Source organism: Octopus bimaculoides, chromosome 23 (assembly GCF_001194135.2).
Source record: "Octopus bimaculoides isolate UCB-OBI-ISO-001 chromosome 23, ASM119413v2, whole genome shotgun sequence".
NCBI classification, from domain to species: Eukaryota; Metazoa; Mollusca; class Cephalopoda; order Octopoda; family Octopodidae; genus Octopus; species Octopus bimaculoides.
The window spans coordinates 22485825-22508078 of NC_069003.1; the positions used below are offsets into that span (position 1 = coordinate 22485825).

General features: G+C 37.4%; 1 protein-coding gene across 1 annotated transcript in view; it reads left to right on the forward strand.

The window, feature by feature from the left end:
- The window catches only part of LOC106876970 (BTB/POZ domain-containing protein 9), a 23672-nt gene extending 1762 nt beyond the window's left edge, over positions 1-21910 (forward strand). The window contains exons 2-11 of the mRNA XM_014925741.2: positions 8803-9017; positions 10897-11032; positions 12011-12241; positions 14166-14430; positions 15136-15355; positions 16278-16397; positions 17910-18019; positions 19166-19355; positions 20778-20885; positions 21637-21910. Of these exons, the coding sequence (XP_014781227.1) occupies positions 8803-9017; positions 10897-11032; positions 12011-12241; positions 14166-14430; positions 15136-15355; positions 16278-16397; positions 17910-18019; positions 19166-19355; positions 20778-20885; positions 21637-21895 (1854 nt within the window). The 3' untranslated portion in view covers positions 21896-21910. The remainder of the gene's footprint in view (positions 1-8802; positions 9018-10896; positions 11033-12010; positions 12242-14165; positions 14431-15135; positions 15356-16277; positions 16398-17909; positions 18020-19165; positions 19356-20777; positions 20886-21636) is intronic.
- The last annotated feature ends 344 nt before the right edge of the window (positions 21911-22254 follow it).

Here is a 22254-nt window from a genome sequence, read left to right on the forward strand (position 1 = left end):
GGGGGGGGGGGAATCAATTTCATCAACCTCAGTGCTTGACTGGTATTTTGTTATCGACTGCGAGTTGTTCTCGATAGGAAAAACTTACTTTTCATTCTTTCGAGGGCGATAAAATAAAGTACCAGTAAAATATCGAGGTTGATGAAATCGACCCATGTCTCTACCCACTAAAATTACTGACTTTGTGGTAAAACTAGAAAATACTATTTTTAATAACGATTTTCTAACTTAGAAAACAATTATTTTATCGACTCCGGAAAGATGAAAGGTGATAAGAAACATATAACTAGTAAGAAGAAATTAAACCTTGGGATTTATCAGAAAACAGTAAATTTTAAAATTATTCAGAAAACATCACTATAAGGCACCAAACATTATTTGCCTACAATATTCCAGTTTTGCCTTATTTTTTTTTACCCCATTTAATTACAGTTGTGAGAGAGGGCTATGTAAAATATAGGAATAAGTTCCAACCCGAACAACCGTAAAATTTTTTTTAAAGATATGAAACAAAAATAGTTTTAAAGAAAAAATTTATTCATCATCCAGGAGAAAGAAAAAAAGAACTTACAATAACTTGTCTGAAAATAGCGAATAACATTTGCCTTATAAAATCAAATTTTAGTAAATTTTATTATTAAAAATATTAGTAATAACTAATATAAATTTTCTTAAAAGACATCTCATTTCGTGGAACCCCGAAAGTATTTTTTCACAGAATCCTAGGGATTAGTTGGATCCCCTTTTTATTAACACTGGTTTAGTCAGTCGAGGAATGGTAACTCTCTGATCAAGATCTCTGTGACTTTTGAGAGGAAATTCTACTCCGACCAACCAATCTGGTCCTAATGCTGTGATCAACAGTAAAAGGAGCCGCAGACCAAGTTGGGATGTTAAATAGATTTAGTTTATATTTGAAGTGTACAAATACAATTTAGTTTACATTATATAAATGTAAACTTTTTATTTTAATATGGAGAATATCTTTTTATTTATTTGCCACACATTTCAAAAAACGCTAAAAAATCGTTTACAAAATTTGGGTGAATGTATATATATATATGATGATGTTAGAGACTGCAGATTTTCTAATAAAAAGGGGAAAAAAAATAATGTCCACTCAGCTGGGTGGTTGGTGCTAGGAAGGGCATCCAGTCATAAAAAAAAAACCCCATGCCAAAACAGACACTGAAGCCCGGTGCAGTCTTCTCCCTAGCCAGCTCCTGTCAAACCGTCCAACCCATGCCAGTATGGAAAGCGAACGTTAAATGATGTTGATATATAATACAAAACCACATTAAAATCCAAAACCGAAGTATCTTCCCTTATGTTTGTGTTTTTGGTTTTGGATTTGTATTTTAATGTGGGTTTTGTATCATAATGTATCATATGCGTGGCCGTGTGGTTAGATGCTTGCTCCCCAACCACATGGTTCCAGGTTTAGTCTTACTGTATGACACCGTGGGCAAATGTCTTCTATTGTAGCCTCGGGCCTACCAAAGCCTTGGGAGTGGATATGATTGACGGAAACTGAAAGAAGCCTGCCCCCGTAACTTAGCAGTTCGGCAAACGAGAGCTGTAGAATAAGTAGCAGGCTTAAAAAAAAAGTCCTTAGGTCGATTTGTTCGACTAAAAGCCATTCAAGGCGGTGCTCCAGCATGGCCGCAGTCAATTGACTGAAACCAGTAAAAGATAGACGGTACATTCATTTTTGTTTGAATATGCACGGATTCTATTTTTCATGATTTGTTGGTTCCCCAAATTTTGTAATACATTTTGTAACGTTTTCATTGATTATTTGAAACTTTGTGGCAAATAAATAAAAGTTATTCTCCGTATTAAAAAAAAAAAAGGTTTATATATACATAGTTGCATTTTCATTTTTAATAAACTGAAACGACAGCACATTCGTGAAAATCTTTCATAAGTGAAACAACAATATTATTTGAAGTAATGCTTTCATTATTGTTTTAAAAACCAAGATATTTGGGTTGTATGTCTATGTAAGTTGTATATAATTTAATTTACAAAGCATTGGATTAACACTTCTTAAAAAACAAAACATTACAAAAAGGTTTGGGGCTACTTAGAGGGTTAAAACCGACAGGTAAACGAATTATGTTACTGCCACTTCAATGTCTCCCTCACCCAATCTCTAAATATGAGTGTTGTATGGTGTTATTGCTTTATTTTTATGAAAAGTGACAGACGAACTGATATTTAGTTTAAACCATTTATATCTTTGGTTCGTTTCCCCATCCTCCTTCAGTTTCGAAGAGATGTTGGTCAAGTACTGAAATCAATTACATTTACAGCCAAACAGAAAAGATCAAACACATATATAAAGAGTGTGTGTGTTTCAAAGTGCAACAAGGTATTTTGGTGACAATAGAACGAAAGCCGCAGTTCCTGAACTTAGTTTCCTTTTGAATTCTTTATATAATTTTTTTCCAAACATCCTTGGATCCATGTCTTTATTTTTCCTGAATCCATAGTTTGCCGCTTAATTTAAAAAAATATTTTCGTGAGAGAATTTATTTATAAAATATGTATTGCCTCCCCGCGCCGAACGTGTGGTTTTGTGTTTATATTAACAGCCTTATAATTAAAAATAATATATTGAAAGCAATACAACAATAATATAAGACACAACCACATTCACTCACCACTGATTTTACAATTATAATCATTTCACCTGAATTTGAATTTTCGACTCTTCTGGTCCTCCATACATGAAATACGACATCAAAATATTTGCTGTTACTTCAGACACGTAAACAGCAGCAATTTCTACAACTTATTCGATCTTTCCATTTTCCAATCCTTTGACACCGAATACAGAAGATCCAGTCTCGAACCTTAGCCATAATATATTTTTGTTAACGTTAATAATAACCTCGGAGGTGGGGATGGGGGAGAAAACCACGAAATATCAACCCACTTGACGTTTCTCTCTCAGTCGTCACAGCAATGTCTGTTGGTGTCTTTGATGCGTCAAACATTTATTATTTTGATTATTTTTACGATTCTGTGATGAGGGAACGACTGGGAGCAGCCACGATTATTTGTTTACAGTATCTTCATTGCTCTTCAAAATCTCTCCAGTACGGATTAATTGAATCCCATTAAAAATATTATATCAGTCATATATCATACCAGATTTCATTACCAAAAATAGACGTCAGATCTTCCTCCTCGTGTTGTTATTATTTATTACTGGCAGTTTTCAGAAAGCGGTGGAGTGTCAGAAGTAAATATCTATCGGTACTTAGTTGTTATTGGCATGATGAAAAGCAATTTCGTCATGCTGGGGCAATCTAGGACTACGTTGTCAAAATGTGTCCTTAGGACATCGCGGGTTGAAATGAGAGAAATTTGGATGTTATTTATAGAAGATGGAACCATCTCATAGAGGCTTCCCAAGGTCAGCCCCTGGTCGAAGGAGCATACGATCAAAAGTCTTCTCGCGGCAACCTTCCCGGTGTTTATCATTGCGTATTATTATCATCATAAAGGCTTTGAGCTGGCAGAATCGTTAACACGCCGGACAAAATGCTTAGCGGAATTTCGTCCGTCTTTTCGTTCTGAGATCAAATGCCACCGGGATCGACTTAGCCTTTCATCCTTTCGGTTTCCATAAAATAAGTACCTGTCAAGCATTACGAAAGGATTCTTTATACCAGGGGTTTTCAAACTTTTTGACGCGGACCCCTTTATATTTCAGGCTTTACCTTAGGGATCCCCTTATAAACGCTTATGAAATTTATACATAAACATTTGCTTAAAATAACATATTTTTACATTTATTTATTTAACAGTATTTAACAAATAGGTTTATTGTCAATTAATAGAGTTCGATTAAAAAACATATATAAAATCAAATTGCCCACAAAAAGTATTTGCTGTCCACGGACCCCCTGTCTAGTCCTTGCGGACCACAGTTTGAAAACCCTTGCTTTATACGACATGGCTATGATTAAAAAGTGATTCGGCTGCTATTTCTAGCAGATATTGTTGATAACGTAAATTCTCGTGAGTTCGTAGCAGTGTTATCACTTAGATCCTCCCTGCTAAACCCCTTAACTGCAGTATTTAGTTTCAAGACCCCCTTACAATTTTTAATGATTATTAATAAAGCAAACCATTTTGCGTTAGCTTCCAGAAAGAGGTGAGGAGGGGGCAGTGCCCCGTGAGTGGTGGCAGAGCGGTGGTGGAAGATTGTTGTAATAAGTACTCAGATGAATTATCACTTCAGGATTCTCCTCAAACGTAGGATTTAAAAAGATCAGTCAGTGAGTTTAAAGTGAAAACATTAACAATGAGCAAAGATGGGATTGTTTAAAAAGAGGTTATATATTTTAAATACTGATTAAAAGGTGTGTGACACACTACAGAAAACGACAGCTGGTAAAGAAACCTTTCTCATGGCACCATGGTACTTCTTGATAGACCAAACATTTCGGCTGTTTTCGTTTCGCTAGCGCCTGCCACACGAGCACCAACAATTTGACTTCTTTGAAAGTCTGATAGATCTGTCATTTTAATGAATTTCAATTACCTTTTTCTGATCAGAAAAGAAACAGCAATTTTATCAAAATATATTAAGCAACAATAATAAAAAAAAAATTTTAATTCATAAAAATATGATGCTATGACGCTAGGTGTTTCCATTATTTTGTCCATCCCCTGTGTTGGTGTGGGTATGTATTGGTGTATGTTGGCCAGGGTGTGTATGTGTGTGTAACTGAGATGAGTTTGTGATCTTCCTACCTTCTATAAAGGCCATTATTGACGTAACTAAATTGCTGAATTAGTTGTGTGGTCGTCATTATACAGGTGTCTTAATTGGCAGGTAGCATTTGTTGTTTATGGCATCTAAAACACCTGATGAATGTATAATAAGTGTAGTTGTATATATATATATATATATATAAATATACAAAATATACATACACTTTAAGGCTGTGTGGAATGTATAAAATGTGTTACACGTAATAAATGCTTGACTGAAGGTTTGATTACAATAAGGATATACACCATGTTTTACGAACACAGAATAGAGAATAACAGAATCTGTTGGGAATGTGTATACATTGTATGCGTACTGGTCCTGTTTTATAAATCGACGTGGAGAATAATGGAATCTCTGTGGCATGTTCGTGTATACATTCTACTCGTGTGCTCCTATTGACGTAGAGAAATGTCAACATTCCATCGAAACCTGTCATTTTATTGTTTTTGGTCGTTTATTTTGTTTTATATCATACGATATTTGTAAACAATAGCGTCGGTACTTACGTGTTTCCACTGAACCTTACATTTGTTCACTACATTAATAATAGTCAGAAGTGACTCTAATTCGTGTAGAAAAAATGTTTTGTTCGACGCACTAATTTATCACCAGTATACAATTTTTTTCTTTACTGGTTTGTCATGATTGTGGCCATGCTGGGGCACCGCCTTCGATTGTTTTAGTTTATTTTCTCGACCCCAGAACTCCGTTTGCTAGTTTATTTTTCCTATTTCGTCTAACCTCTAAGTTACGGGACAAATTGAGACAACATATATGGTTGGATGTAAACAAACGCGCACGATCTCATACCTACAATAACTTGGACGGAATTATGGTTTAAGCACTCCATATAAACCCTCATAACTTTTAAAAATTTCTTTGGAATTTTTAGAAAAATTTGGCGAATTCTGATCTATGGGCGATTTAACTGTTTTTAGCACATCTCACGACCACCTGATACCATTCTCGTTTCTTTCTCTCTGTGACATGTATTGTTTTTCAATATTTTTCTCCCCATAAATACATTTAATGGAATGATGATGCACCCAAAGGTAATCTATTGCTAGGATTTAAGCCAAAAATTCGAACTGTCTGTATTTTAAACCCTGATTAAAAAAAAAAAAAAAACGTAAAAGAGTGGAACTTTTGGAGGGTTAAAAAATCTTTAAGAAAGAATTTTTCATTATCGTATGAATTTCCGTAAGTAGAACACAAACTTGCAAAACTTTTCTTAAAATTTTGCAAAATAAAATAGTTAGGATGGGTTATATTGGGTGCTTAAACCAGAATTCAGCCATAATTTATAAGTGGTTTCACAAAACTTGAAATACTCAATATTTTAGAGTGAACATATTGTATTTTATAAATATGACTGCTTTTATTTCACTAAGTTTTAGGTTAGATAAAAATAGGACATTCATCTGTTTAGCATCAGACATGAGTTACAGAAAAACAATATGTGCAGGCATGGCTATGTGTGAAGGAGTTTGATTCCCAACCACATGGTTTTTAATTCAGTTCCAACTGCATTGCACATTGGGCAGGTGTCTTCTACTATATCCCTGGGTTGACCAAAGCCTTGTGAGTAGATTTGGTAGATGGAAACTTAAAGAATCCTGTTGGATGTGCATGTGAGTGTATTGGTGTCACTTTGTGTTGGCATTGTGTTCCTGTACTTCATACAAGTGGTATCACTAATTTTTGTGTGGAAGCATATCCAGAAAATATTAGCTTGCTTGGAAATAGGTGAGGGTTGTTGACAGGAAGGGCATCTAGTCATAAAAATCTTGTTTCAAAGAATTCCATCTGCCCATGCAAGCATGGAAAAGTGAATATTAAAACAATTGTGTGTGTGCATGTATTGCAAGTTATTTGGTAACCCTGCTGATGCTGGTTCCACATATAAAAAAAAAACGACCAGTTCACATTAAAGTTGTTGGCATTTGGAAGGGCATCCAGCTGTAAAAAGCATGCTAAAGCAGATTTTGCTGGTGCCTTGTAAAAAGCGCCCAAGCCACTCTGTAAAATGGGTGGCATTAGGAAAGGCACCCTGCTGTACAGACCATGTCAAAACAGACATAACCAGTGCTGGTGCCACATAAAAAGCACTCAGTCAACTCTGTAAGGTAGTTGTCATTAGGAAGGGCATCCAGCTGTAGAAACCATGCTAAAACAGTGAAGCCTAGTGCAGTCTTCTACTTAGTCAGCTCTTGTCAAGCCATCCAGTCTCTGCCAGCATAGAAAATGGATGTTAATTGAATATGATGATATACATAAATTGTGTGTGTATGTTACTATAGGTAGGTATGACCCAAACTTCAGGAATGAATTTGATAAATGGAAACTGTGTTGAAGCACATCATACTGTACCTCTGATTTGAGGGTCTGGGTCTAGTGTTGGCTCAGGGTGTGTCCCACTGAGTTTGCTTGAGACTGTGTAAGTAGTCTGTGGTATACTCAACCATTCAGTGAGTAGTGAAACCATAATCTGAGTGGTCATTAATGGTGGTAGTAGTGATAATAGTGAGAGAATATTGACAGGATGTATGTCCCATCATCTTTAATTTGTTTTAGTCATTCTTAACCTTTTAGCATTCAAACTGGCCAGATCAGGCCCAAATATTCTACCTGTTTTGTGTTCAAACTGGTGAGGTCAGGCATCTCACAACTACCCTGCAATGTCATTCTAAAATTAAACAAACGCATCATTGAAATCTCAGATCTAGAAGATAATGTCTGATGAATTGAAAGCAATATGAATAAACAAGCTTTACATTTGACAGAATAATGTGAATGCCAAAGGGTTAAGGGTATACTGGGGCATTTGCTGCTTTGAGTTGACTCTGTTCACAGCAATTTTTTCTGTTGACTCAATTCATAAGATGTCCAGGAAGCCAGTTGTTGGACTTTTTTGTATATTTATCAATAACTGATGGAAGTTGTTCTAGTTCAGTGTTTCTCAACCAAGTTTTACCTATGGATCCCTTCAATTCCCATTTTACTCGGATGCATCCCCCACCAGCCATTCTGTGTTTAAAAAAAATTATATTTTTATAATTAAATATTAGGAATTGTATACAAAAATCTTTAAATATTTTGTGTATTGTAGATGTATAAATAGTTTATTGCACATAAATTTTAACAGCAAAATCTTATATGGATCCCCAAAGGCCATATTGACCTCGGTTGAGAACCACTGTTCTGGTTGGTCCTGAATTCTCGTTGGTGATGGTGTCACATAAAAAGCACTGGTGAGGGTGTCATGTAAAAAGCACTGGTGATGGTGTTATGTTAAAAAGTGATGGTGTCATGTTAAAAACTGCTGGTGATAGTGCTATGTTAAAAAGTGCTGGTGATGGTCCCACATTAAAAAGCACTTGTGATAGTGCCATGTTAAAAATCACTAGTGATGGTGCCGTGTTGAAATGTGCTGGTGATAGTGCCACATTAAAATGTGCTGGTGATGGTTCCACATTAAAACATGCTGGTGATAGTTCCACATTCAAAAGTGCTGATGATGGTGTGTTAAAAAGCGTTGGTGATGGTGTCACGTGAACAAGCGCTGGTAATGGTGCCATGTTAAAAAGGGCCAGTGATGGTGCCATGTTAAAAAGGGCTGGTGATGGTGCCATGTTAAAAAGAGTTGGTGATGGTGCCACATTAAAAGGCACTGGTGATGGTGCCACATTAAGAAGTACCCAGTATACTCTGTAAAATGGTTGGCATTAGGAAGAGCATCCAACTGCAGAAACCAATCCAAAACAGACTGTGAAACTTGGTGCAGCCCTGACCTTGTCAGTTCCTGTGAAGCCATCCAAACCCATGCCAACATGGAAAATGGACATTAAATGATGATGTGTTGTTATTAGTGTCAGGTGATACCTGATTGAATAGACTAATGATCAATAGTATTCCAGCTATAACCATCTCGTCTTTTATTGTGTGCATGATTAACTCCTTTTGATAATTACTACAGCTGCTTTGGAACACAACTTTTTTCCTATTTGCAGTGGTTGACTCGAAGAGGACTGAATTTACAGACCCCTGAACATTACCTGAGACGATCAGCTTTTCCCTCGGGGATTGTAGATCATGTTAACTCACTGTCGGAGAATCTTGCTGATTTGATTGAAAAGTCGGAGTTCAGTGACATAGTGTTGTGTGTAGAAGGCATTAACTTTAAATGTCATAAAGTCATTTTGGCTGCAAGATCGGAATATTTCAGGTTTGTTACCATTTTAATTTTTAAAAAAATATATTTAAAATGAAAAAAAGTTTCTTTTTAGTTGACTTTGACTAACTTTTGTCTTTTATCCACTAGGTTTTGGTAAAATTAAATATACCAGCTATGCACCAGGCTCACTTTAATTAACTATTTGCATTAAAAAAATACTTTGTTTTTATCATTATATCAATCAAATATTGGGCTTGATTTTATATTTTGTCCTTCCAAGATTGATAAAATAAAGTACTGGTTAAGTAGTTAGGTGGTACATTATTGAGTTCAATATATTTTTGCCTCAAAATGAGTTAAACTGGTAAACAAAAATGTTCCTGGTTTTCTTTTATAGTTTAATATTTTAATATCCCTTTACTTTACAACCTTTTGATAAAACAGCTTCCATTTATTTTCTTTTTGTAATTTTTAAAGTTTTGTTTTATGGTTAAGGTTAAGCTTTATTAAACAAATCACAAATACTTAGAGATTAGATTAGTAACAAATAATCTGATGATTCACATTAAAGCTTTAAACATCTAATTAGTCTAATTACATTTAGATATGTATCAATTTCTCTGTATGATTTCAAAGAGTTGGAATCAGAGGTTTTGTATCACAATTCTACAGAGGTAGTTTGAGCAGGTATTTCTTAGTTACCATCTTCAGTTAGAGAAAGGAGAGAGGCAATGTTGGATTCTTTTACGATGTTGGCATTGGTGAAATTGAGGTATTTGATGTTTGGTTTAGTGGGGAAACGGGTGAGATGGAAATTCTTAGGGTTACAGTTCTAGAGAGAAAGAACCAGGTGAGGTATTTAGAGTGGGTGGGGAGGTAAACATAGAGAGACACAATACAAGCAAAATGAGGCAGTAGTGGTCATGGCTGGATTGAGGGTTTCTAATCTGATAGGATGGAGGAACAGAGGCTGTTGAAGTAGAAAAGAAAAGAAACTGAGAGAAAATAGTGTGTCTGTGAAGAGATTGTTGTCTAGCTCCAAATCAGCCTTCAGTGAGCAGGCCTATAATTACAGGTATTCCAATCATGACCATCTCTATTTATTTAATACTACATTATCCAATGTGTCCTTTGTTTTTTGAAGAAAGTAGGGTAGGATTTGAGAAGATCTAGACACTGTTTCTAACAGTTTGAAGACCATGTAGATGCAGCTATGTTAGTTCCCAGGGTTATTATGAATTGGTTTGTGGGTCTTTTGCTAATCATTTACATGGTATGACATGTGTGGTGTAAGATGTTAAGGTTGCAAACTTTAACCCTTAAAAGCATTTAAACTGGCCATATCTGGCCCAAATATTCTTTCTGTTTTATATTCAAACTGACCAGATCCTGCTTCTCACATCTACCCCACAATGTCATTCTAAAAATAGACAATTACATCATTGAAATCTCAAAGCTATGAGACAATGCATTAGTAACTCAAAAGAACGTGACTATATAAACATTAGATTTGACAAAGTAATCTGAATGCTAAAGGGTTATGTTTTAAACTATGGTCCCACTCTGAGTGCCTTTGAGTATTATCTTCTGCAGAGAGTGGACTCTGTTGTATCCATTTGAACCAGGATCTCTAGTTTGGGGATAAGTAACTGATATCATGGTGTACAGCTTTCTACTCAGAAACTTTTGAATCCAAGGTTTCATTTTCTCCTCTCACCATCAATGTCAATCTCTAATTTGAGAATAAGTAACTGATATCATGATGTACTGCTTCTTACTAGAGAAACTTCTGAGTCAATGTTTCATTCTCTCTCACCATCAGTGTCAGGTCCTCCTCTCCCAAGGGACATGGGTACTTGCTTTCTTTGTCTCACTAAACCATAAAATAAATGTATTTGTTGTCTCTGATTATTTCTTTTTAATTCAACAGAGCATTGTTATACGGCGGAATGCTGGAATCTCAGCCAGGAACCAAGAAAATAGAATTGCAGAATACTTCTGCTAAAGCATTTGATGCCTTAAGGAAATACATGTACAGTGGACGCATCAATCTGGTGGAAGCCAAAGTAAGGAAGCTTTCTTATCCTTGTCTGTGTGTCTGCCAGTGACTGTGTGTACGTGTTATGTGTATCTGTTATATTCTCTATGTATGTATGGGCATTCAAATTTGTGATACTCCTACCATTATCATTGTCAACAATTTGCCAATGTCGTCTCCTCACCCATGCCAACGTCGTCTCCTTCATTGGACACGAAACTCGACTTGTGAAGACCTGTTGGGGCAAGCGAAATCGTGATGGCACCTGTGCCCAGTGTCGCCTTCCTGGCACTTGTGCCAGTGACACATGTAAAGACATTCGAGTGAGATCGTTGCCAGTGCCGCTGGACTAGCTCCTGTGCAGGTGGCACGTAAAATACACCATTTTGAGCGTGGCCGTTGCCAGTTCTGCCAGACTGGCCTTCGTGCCGGTGGCACGTAAAAGCACCCACTACACTCTCGGAGTGGTTGGCATTAGGAAGGGCATCCAGCTGTAGAAACTCTGCCAAATCAGATTGGAGCCTGGTGTAGCCATCTGGTTCATCAGTCCTCAGTCAAATCGTCCAACCCATGCTAGCATGGAAAGCGGACGTTAAATGATGATGATGATGTAAAAAAACAAAACACCTCCAAGTACATACCACCTAAGGAGACTTCTTGTGTTTGTGAGTGTATATTTTTGTATGTCATAAAATGTGAGAAGCTGTCTAGTTGCTTGACTTCCTGGAAATAACAGCCAAATCTCCCTCAATGTCACATGCTAACATTTTAAAAGACAGGCCTCTTATCCTTGTGTGTGTCTATTTGTGGCTGTGTATGTGTTATGCGTATCTGTTATATTCTGTGTGTATGTGTTCAAATTTGTGATACTCCTACCCTTTTTATCATAATCAAAATGTAAAAAAAAAAATCTAAATACTCAACACCACCACCAAGAAACAAAAACAAAGAACATTTCTTTCTCACTTTCTCATTTCATTTTATATTATTTTTTACTATTTTCTAGGAAGAGAATCTATTGGACATTTTAGGCTTAGCTCATCAATATGGTTTTGTGGAACTGGAATCTTCCATCTCTGACTACCTCAAAGCCACACTTAACATTCAAAATGTCTGTCTAATATATGACCTGGCTAATATGTACAGTTTGATCTCACTCAGTCAGGTGTGTAAAGAATTCATAGACCGTAACGCTCTGGAAATACTTTGCAGCACTTCTTTCTGTAGTTTATCAGAGGTAAGTTTGTATTATTGTTTGCTGTTAATCATTTTAATACCAGCCCACCTGTATGCGTGTGTGTGTGTGTGTGTATGTATGTGTGTGTGTGTAGAAGATACTAAGGAGTCAGTTTATGGAAGTTTGGCTACTGGCATGGCTGTGTGGTAAGAAGTTTGCTTCTCAATCACATGATTCTGAGTTCATTCACCATGTGGCACCTTGGGCAAGTGTATTCTACTATAGCCATGGGCCGACCAAACCCTTGTGAGTGGATTTGGTAGATGGAGACTGAAAAAAGCTTGTCGTGTGTGTGTGTATAATGTATCTGTATATATAATTGTGTGTGTGTGCGTGTGTGTCACCAGTGTTGGTGTGTTTATGTCCCTGTAACTTAGCAGTTCAGCAAAAGAGACTGATAGAATATGTACCAGGCTTAAGAAGAAAATAAGTACTGGGATTGATTAGTTCGACTAAAATTCTTCAAGGTGGTGCTTCAGCATGGCCACAGTCTTACTGAAACAAGTAAAAAGATTAAAAAAAGATGAATTTGTTGTATGTCAAATGACAATGTAAAAGCTCCCTCATTGACCATATTGCTTTTTATGCATTTAGGGTCCTGATGGTGTCCCTTAAACAGGCTATAACCATCTTCCTTCCATCATAGAGTGCTCTTTTTTGCTTTGCAAGCTTCAAAATAGCCCTAACAGTGATGGTGCCACAAAAAGCACCACATACATTCAAAGTGTTTGGTAATAAATTTAAACAACAACTCGGGGTTGAGCGGACTCTTTAACCCTTTAGCATTCAGATTATTTTGTCCAATGTATTGCTTATGTATTCACATTGTTTTGAATTAATCACACATCTTTTAGCTTCAAGATTTCAATAATGTGATTGTATATTTTTAGAATGACATTGTAGGGTAGGTATGAGAGGTTAGATCTGGTCAGTTTTAACATAAAACACGTAAAATATTTGGCCTGAATATGGCTGAATTAAATGCTAAAGTATTAATTTTGCTGATGGCAAAGTAACTTCTATGCCTTGGTGCCTTGGAAAGTGTGGAAAGGTTAGTGTTAGGAAGTGCATCAACTTGTAGCAACTATATCAAAAATGAGACAATGGTGGTAAACATGGTCCTCCAACCCACTGAATCCTGCTGAGCCAGTGTGGGTAGGAAGATGATTATGATGGTTTGTAACATTGATTCAAAGCAATTTTTTTTTGTATGTGTGTTGGTTATATATAATTGGCCCACGTGCCGGTGGCACGTAAAAGCACCCGCTACACTCTTGGAGTGGTTGGCGTTAGGAAAGGCATCCAGTTGTAGAAACTCTGCCAGATCAGATTAGAGCCTGGTGCAACCGTCTGGTTCGCCAGTCCTCAGTCAAATCGACCAACCCATGCTAGCATGGAAAGTGGACGTTAAACGATGATGATAATGATGAATTTAAACTGACTCTTTTCCTTTAACCCTTTTGATACCATTCTGCCTGAGATTCTGTCTTTGGTTCTCTGCTACAAACCTCCAGTTTTAAAGTGATCTAAATTAAAACCTTCCATCAAATTTATTAATTTATTTATGTTCCAAAACATTATTTTATGTTCCAAATACCAGCTTAATAATGGTTTCAAATTTTGGCACAAGGCCAGCAAATTTAGGGTTGGGGATAAATCAATTACATTGACCCCAGTGCTCAACTGGTACTTATTTTATTGACTCTGAAAAGGATGAAAGGCAAATTTGACCCTGGTAAAATTGCCACTAAACACTGTGATTGGTGTGCTAATGATCCTGCCAGCTTGTCACCTTAAATACCAGCTTAATAATGACAGTTATTTTATAATTTTTTCATTACTTTTCAAAATTAATTGAAACAAAAGCAATGATGACCATAATTGTTGTAGTGAAATAATGACTCTCTTTCTTTTTGTTTCCTAGTCATCTGTCAAAGAACTATTGTCTCGTGATTCATTTTGTGCCCAAGAAATCAAGATCTTTCATGCCATCTGTAAGTGGTGTGAATGCAACCCTAGTGTAGACCGTGCTTCTGTGTTGGAAGCTGTACGATTGCCACTAATCTCAATAAAAGACCTTTTTGAAGTTGTACGGCCCACAAATCTTGTGTCACCAAATGCCATATTGGATGCCATCCAAGTTATCTGGGAGTGTCGTGGAATGGATCTCAAGTACCGGGGCTTTCTTGGTATGATTTTTCGTAATTATTTTTGTGATGATTTCTCTTGGATATAACACTGCACTCAATGCACTGCTGCTCACTTTTCTAACTGTAAACTCATTGTAGTTTATAATATCCATTTCACAGTCCACATATACTGCCAGTATTCTGTACTGGTTAATCACACACTCACGTGCACATCAGGACTTGCACATGTCCACACAGGAACATTTTTACATGCATACATACACAGATATCCACATGCATGCACACACACATGTTCATGTGCATGTCAGAATCCACAAGGATGCTTCCACATGTGCATGTACCCATGCATGCGCACATGTCCATATTTACACACACACGTCCACTCATGCACGCCTATACACACACATGCACACTCACATCCATATGCACATACATCCACACATTAACACACACACACATGACACGTTGACACACATACATGACTCACATGCACACACACACGACACGTTGACACACATACATGACTCACATGCACACACACACAGATCCACATGCACGCACTCAGACATCCACATGCACGCACACACACACACACATACACACACATGCACATGCACACATCCATGTACACACTCACACACTCATTCATATCCCTCTTTTTTCTGTTTTAAAGACTGTTTTTTTTTTATTTCATTCTTATATTTTCTGTAAAAGCTAAGGAGTTCATTGTTTTGTTTGTTTCAGTACCGGAGGAAAATATTGCCACAATTAGCCATGGTGCCCAGGTTATTAAGGGTGAGATGAGAACAGCTCTGCTGGACGGGGATACTCAGATGTATGACTTTGACCGAGGCTTCACCCGGCATCCAATTGATGACAACAATGGTCAAGGTATCGTCATTGAACTGGGCCAGCCATACATAATCAACACCATCAAGATGCTGCTTTGGGACAGGGACATGAGGTGAGTGGTAGTGCTACTGGGTGGGTGGGAGCAAGGGACAGATTTCTTTACTTTTTCTTTGATGGTCCTACCTGTGTCATGTTAGAAATTTTGGGTAACACCAAGTGGATCTGCATGCCTCTTTGTACATCTGTGTTTTTGAGTGGGCTTGTGTGTGTGTTAAGGTATGTCTAAATGTACCTGAAAATATGTGTATTTGTGCTTGTGTGTACATGTGTGTGTGTGGGTGTGTGCATATATATTCATGTGATCACTATCATCGTTCATCACTATTTAACGTCCGTTTTCCATGCTGGCATAAGTTGGATGGTTTGATAGGAGCTGGCCAATGTGTCTTTAAATGTTTATGAGAATGTGTATATCTGTAATTGTTTGTGTTTATGTGTGTCTATAAATGTATTCGAGAATGTGTGTGTGTGTTCATGTGTCTATAAATACACCTAAGAATGTGTGTCTACATGCATGTATGTATGTGTGTTTATGTGTCTATTAATTTACGTTAGTATGTGTGTATGTTCATGTGTGTCTATAAATGCATCAGAGAATGTGTGTATCTACGCTTGTGTTTGTGTATTCATGTGCCTATAAAGGTACTTGAAAATGTGTGTATGTGTTTGTGTGTGTCTATAAATGTCTATGTGTTTATGTGTGTCTATAAATGAACTTGAGAATGTGTGTTCATGTGTATCTATAAATGTACCTTAGAATGTGTGTGTGTGTGTGTGTGTGTGTGTGTGAGGATGGCAAGATAATGTGGTATGAAATTCTCTTTGTCTTCACAACCACTTCAACTTTGACCACCGCCACCACTATTATTACTCCCATGACTGTCATTCCGTATTCCACCATAATCACAGCTTCTAGCACCTCTCCCATTTCTATCATATGTCGTCAACACCACAATGTCTCTGTTTTCTGACAGGTCGTATTCCTACTACATTGAGGTATCGATGGATGACAAAGATTATCAGCGAATCATTGATCACACCAAATATTTGTGTCGGTCTTGGCAGACGCTACACTTCCCAGCAAAGGTTGTCAGGTAAGTTGTACTTATTTAGCCCTAGGTCAACCCTGATCCAGTAGACCAATGATCAGAGGCATTCCAGCCGTAGCCATCGGTGCCATGTAATAAACTCCCAGTACACTCTGTAAAGTGGTTGGCATTAGGAAGGGCATCCAGCTGTAGAAACCATGCCAGAACAGAGAAATGGAGCTTGGGCAGCTCTCTAGCTGACCAATTCCTGTCAAACTGTCTAATTCATGAGAGCATGGAGAATGGATGTTAAATGATGATGATAGAGGAACCCAGGACCATGTTATCTAATACGTCTTCTCCTTAGACACTGTGTTGTTTGAGGAAGATTTAGTTGTTATTTCTAGCACATTGAGTGACCATAGAGAGGCTCCCTCATTAGCTTATTGTCAGGTAAGTTGTTCTGGGCTGGTGTAGTGGAGAACATGTCACCTACACCAGTAATGCTACAAGTTGTTTTATCCAGTGTGTTGTCACACTAGCTGTTACCTCTATCATTTACTTTCATGTCATGTAATAACTTTTCCCTTTGGCACACAAACTGACCCAGCCCTTTATATTTATCACAAGAATTTCTCCTCCCCTCAGTCACATAAATTGTTGTATCTTTTATCACGCATACTTTTAAGTTTCTTTGTCTTGTCACACTCCTCCTATTTCTGTGCAACAGGAGCCCCTATTTCTATGCAACACAAGCCCCTGTTTCTGTGCAACACGAGCCCCTGTTTCTGTGCAACACAAGCCCCTCCACTTCTGTGCCATACGACCCTCTACTTCTGTGCCATACAAACCCCCACTTTTGGTGCCATACAAACCCACACTTCTGTTCCTTATGAACCTCCACTTCTGTTCTTCATGAACCCCCACTTCTATGCGACACGAACCCCCACTTCTGCACAACGCATGCCCCCATTTTTCCACTACCATGTTGCATTCTACATGTGTCCATTGTGAATTGTTCTGCCATTGGTGTTTGGAATCCATGTGTACTACATGTCATGATGATCTTACAATTACGATGGACATGTAGTATGCATGGTGGTAACATGCTATCTACATTGGTACCACATGTAGCTGCATAAAATGTGACATGTAAGGCATTCTTGTACCACATCAGAAATACATGTGAAAACATTGATAATGGAGGTACATGGCAGTATGGGTATATTGACTGTTATCAACGTTCCTACATGTATTATTGATGTAGTACATGTATCACCAATATGCCATGTGCTACTGACGAGGTGGGGAGGTTATGGTCACTGAATATGCTAGAAATAGCAGTTGAATCTCCTTCAAATAACACTATAACTCTCTTAAAAGAGGAAAGGACAGTAAGTTGTGATGGCCATGCCTGGAATACCTCTGTATGTCTGCTCACTCAGTTCATTTGGACAACTTATCATTTGGCTACATATGCAACCACAATACTCTGCATATCCATGTTGTACGGATGTCTTCTCTTCCATCAATGTTCCAACATGTGTTAACTATTTAACCATTCTTTTCTTTCCCCAGATACATCAAAATAGTCGGCACCCACAACACAGTCAACCGAGTGTTTCATGTGGTGTCTATGGAGTGTTTCTTCACAAATCAACAGTTTCATTTAGAGGAAGGCCTTATAGGTAAGCACTACACACACACACATAGCCTAATAGGTAAGCTGTCTACACACTTAAACACACATATATAATGCGAAGGTGTTAACAGTCCTTGGTCGAAATACCTGATGATCATTGGATACTGTCTGATGATATTAATTTCTCCTGGCCAAAGTGTCATTCACTTTGGTGAGTGGAAAAGAAGCGCCTCCTAGATGATATTAATGACATAGTTTTATAGGTACGATGTGTACACACACAGTCTTATAAGTGAGCTATTTACATTTTGGTTGTTCCATTTCCCTAGTAGTGGTTTCTGTTGTAACCCTCTCAGATCTTGGCTATTTGAACAGTACATAACAGATCTCAAGAATGTAATGTCTGTGTGTTTGGAACTTATGAAAATATACATTACCTGCATCTCATCATTAATAAACATCATATTTGCCATTTGACTTTGTCGAGTATTTTACCTATTTTAGGTGTGTAGATGTGTGTGTGTTTGTGTACAGAATATATGTACACACACGTCTTGTCCATCTACCAACGTTGATAAAACAAGTAGTGTTGGGGAGTAGGGTTCAATGTAATCAGTTACACTACAGAAAGTAGTGCCCCAGCATAGTCGTAGTTGAATGATTGAACCCTGTATAAGAATAAAAAGAATATATTCTGAAGAAGTGCTGAAACCTAAACGCTTCTAAGGTAGAATTCTCTGAGTTGCCTCCCTTGTCACAGTATGTCGAAAAAGGAAAGACAAAGAACAAAAATAGCAACAAAGATTATATATCGATGGCTAATCTGTAGCTGCCGTCCCCAGACCCCAGAAGAAAAACATATTACCTACAGCAGACCCAAAAGTGGTGCCCCTTGAAAAGTACCACTTGGCAGCAACACTATGTATCTATCTTTCATACACTCTCTATCTCGCTATATTTCTCTCTCAGAAACAACTTTTACTCCTCCTCTTCTTCACATATACTTTGTGTAGCCAGACAGATGGAGATCAGCTCCTCTTTTATAATATATAACTGTAAGGTATGGGGCTTGGCATAGTGGTAATTTACATGGGTGTGGCATGGCTGTAGTTGACTTGTGTATCATGGTTGCGATTGACATAAGAAGTGTAATATGGTAGAAATAAAACCTTGCTCTTATGTTTGTTTTCAGTGCCTCAGGAGAATGTTTCCACAATCAAGGCCAGCGCATGTGTCATTGAAGGAGTGAGCCGCAGTAGGAATGCCCTGATCAATGGTGATGTCAACCAGTATGACTGGGACTCTGGTTATACGTGTCACCAGCTTGGTAGTGGTGCCATTGTGGTACAGTTGGCACAGCCATACATGTGCAGTTCAATGAGGTAAGTAGTGAGTCTGTGTAAGCAATGGATGGCCAATGGGTGGAGAGTAGAAAAGAAAACATGGTATTTGATGTACCTTTACATTCTGAGTTCAAATCTCAGCCTGTTTCATTTTCTCATTACTTCTCTGTAGGTTAATAAAATAGGTTCTGGAGTTGATGTAATCAGCTGCACTCATGTCTTGTGAGTGGAATTTGAGAGATGGAAACTGTACAGAAGCCCATTGTGTGTGTGTGTTTGTGTAGCATCAGTGTAAATCCTCAAATTTGATGGAAAGATAGAATCAGTTAAATTGATCCCAGTATTTGACTGGTATTTTATTTACCCTGGAGTGTTTAAAGGAAAAGTTGACCTTAGTGGGAGTTGACTTAGAATAAATATATAGGAAGATATCTAGACATGCTGTCTGTTGCCCAGTCCTTCTTACCATATCTTAATTTCTAAAGGAAGAAAGGCCAAGTGAATGTGGATGATGTTTCAAATTCAGAATATAAAAGGCTATAACTAAAAACCGCCAGATAATTTAATTTGTGATTTACTATTTGTCAATCCACAGCCCAAATAATCATGATTTCAAATATAGGCATAGAATCTCAAATTTAGAGTTTCGGTGTATACTTAAGATTGATGTCCAGTACATATTTTATCTACTTCAGAGAATAATGGCAGGGTAACAGTGTGTAACATGATTTTTGTCCTTGGATAGCGACTGTTATTTCCTGTTTGCTTACACCTAGAAAGTATGAAAAATGGTTAATATTTCCTTCAAACTTTGTTTTTGTTGCATTTATTCAAACTCCAAAGAATCCTTCTCAACACATGGCAATGATGCTCCCCCATTACTCCTGCCTATGATCAGAGATGCATATAGTCAGCCACTAAAGGGCATGCTCAAGTGGTTAAGGTCAAGCAAGTGACAAGCAAATCTGTGATATTGAGCAGAATATTTGCTATAATGATATTTCTGCTTCAGCAACTCAGCACTAAATCTGTCTGAAATGTAATGGAAAATAGGTCAGTTTTAAAATATTGATGTCCAGGTCACAAAAAAGCAAATTTTGAAGGGATTAGTAGTCATTTCCTTTGATTTCTAGATAGAAGCAAAGAGGAAATAACACTTACTGATCAAAGGGAAAAAAAAAAAAAATTTTACACAGTGTCATAATTCTTTCTACTATAGGCACAAGGTCTGAAATTTTGGGAGAGGATGTGAGTTGATTACATTGACTGCACTACTATACTGGAACTTATTTTATTGATCCTGAAAGGATAAGTTGACCTTGGCAGAATTTGAACTCAGAACGAAAGTTGGATGAAATGCCACTAAGCATTTTGCTTGGCACACTAATGATTCTGTCAGCTTGCCACCTTAACAGTGATAACACAACAACAATGATAATGATAATAATGATTCTGTTTCAGGTTATTATTGTGGGACTGTGATGACAGAAGTTACAGCTATTATATAGAAGTGTCAATAGATCAACAACATTGGGTGAAAGTAGCTGACAATCAACAGAAACCTTGCAAGTAAGTTATCAATATTTTTCTTGCTTTAATGGGAAACCAGGGCTTAGTAAGGACCCTATGAAACCCTAGGGTTTCATAGGGTCCTACTAAATAAAAGCTCTAAAACCTCATTGGCTCTTTATCAAGTAAAGATTTCTGCTGCTCCTGCCACTATCACCATTACAGTGACCTCATGCTAGCAATGAAGCCTCTACATCAGTGGTACTCAACCAGGGTCCCTATGGCCCCTGGGTAGGTCCATATAAGATTTTTGGAAAAATAGGTTCCACGGTAGTATCTGAAGGGTCCATGAAAAAATTTTCATTTTGATGTATTTATTGGAAGAAACAACTAGGTTTCTTTCTCAAACATTCTACATAGTTTTACATGTTTCCACTCACTGTAATGTGTTTTCTCAAAGAGTGCTGTTTTAGTCCTATATAAGAGAACGTGTGAAAAACAAAATAGGAAGTTTGAAAGAAGTATCTATAAAACTAGCTTTTAAACATTGAATGGCTATGGGGGTCCACCAGAGTAAAATAGTAATTGAGGGGTTCCATAGGTAAAAATTGGTTGAGAACTCCTTCTTTACAGAGTTTTTTGGCCTGCTTGAAACAACAGCTAAATTGTTCAGAATGCACACTACAGTGACTTTGAAAAGAAAATCTAAGTTTCTTGTGGTTGTCTTGGCTACAGGAACATTACCCCAGTACCAGCTTTCTAGAGCAAAAATAAAATTGAAATAAAATAAAACCACATTCCTTATTTTCAGATCCTGGCAGACAATTGTTTTTGAGAGAAGACCTGTCGCTTTTGTGAAGATAGTCGGTACTCGTAATACAGCAAATGAAGTAAGTGCAGACTTCCTCTGTCTCTGTGTTAGTAACACACTCAAGACTTCACAACCCCAGTGTTATCAACTCACCTTAACCATTGCAAACCACCCTATTTCAAAACTCCAGGCCCATTTTTGGTCTGATATTTCAAACCTAACTAGGACGGTCTCTGGTCTGATGTTAACAATTCACTAACACAACCCCTTTGAGTTCCAAAGAGGTCCTTAATATAAAAATTGATAAAAAAAAAGATCCAGTTTTAGTGCTGTAGTCATGTGGTTAAGATTTCCACATGCAATCAGTTCAATTCCACTTTGCGAAACTGTCTTCTACTATAAGCCTTAGATTAACCAATGCTCTAATTGTGACATTTCTGTGGAAACCATTCAGAAGTATGTGTGTGTGTGCGTGTATGCATGCAAACACATGGTTATATGGTGAAGAACTATGTGGAAACCTAGGCAAACCAATGCATTGTGAATGAAAATAGTAGGTTACAGTTACAAGAAAGCTCGTGTGTATACACACATATTCAGATGTGTGTGAGCATAAAC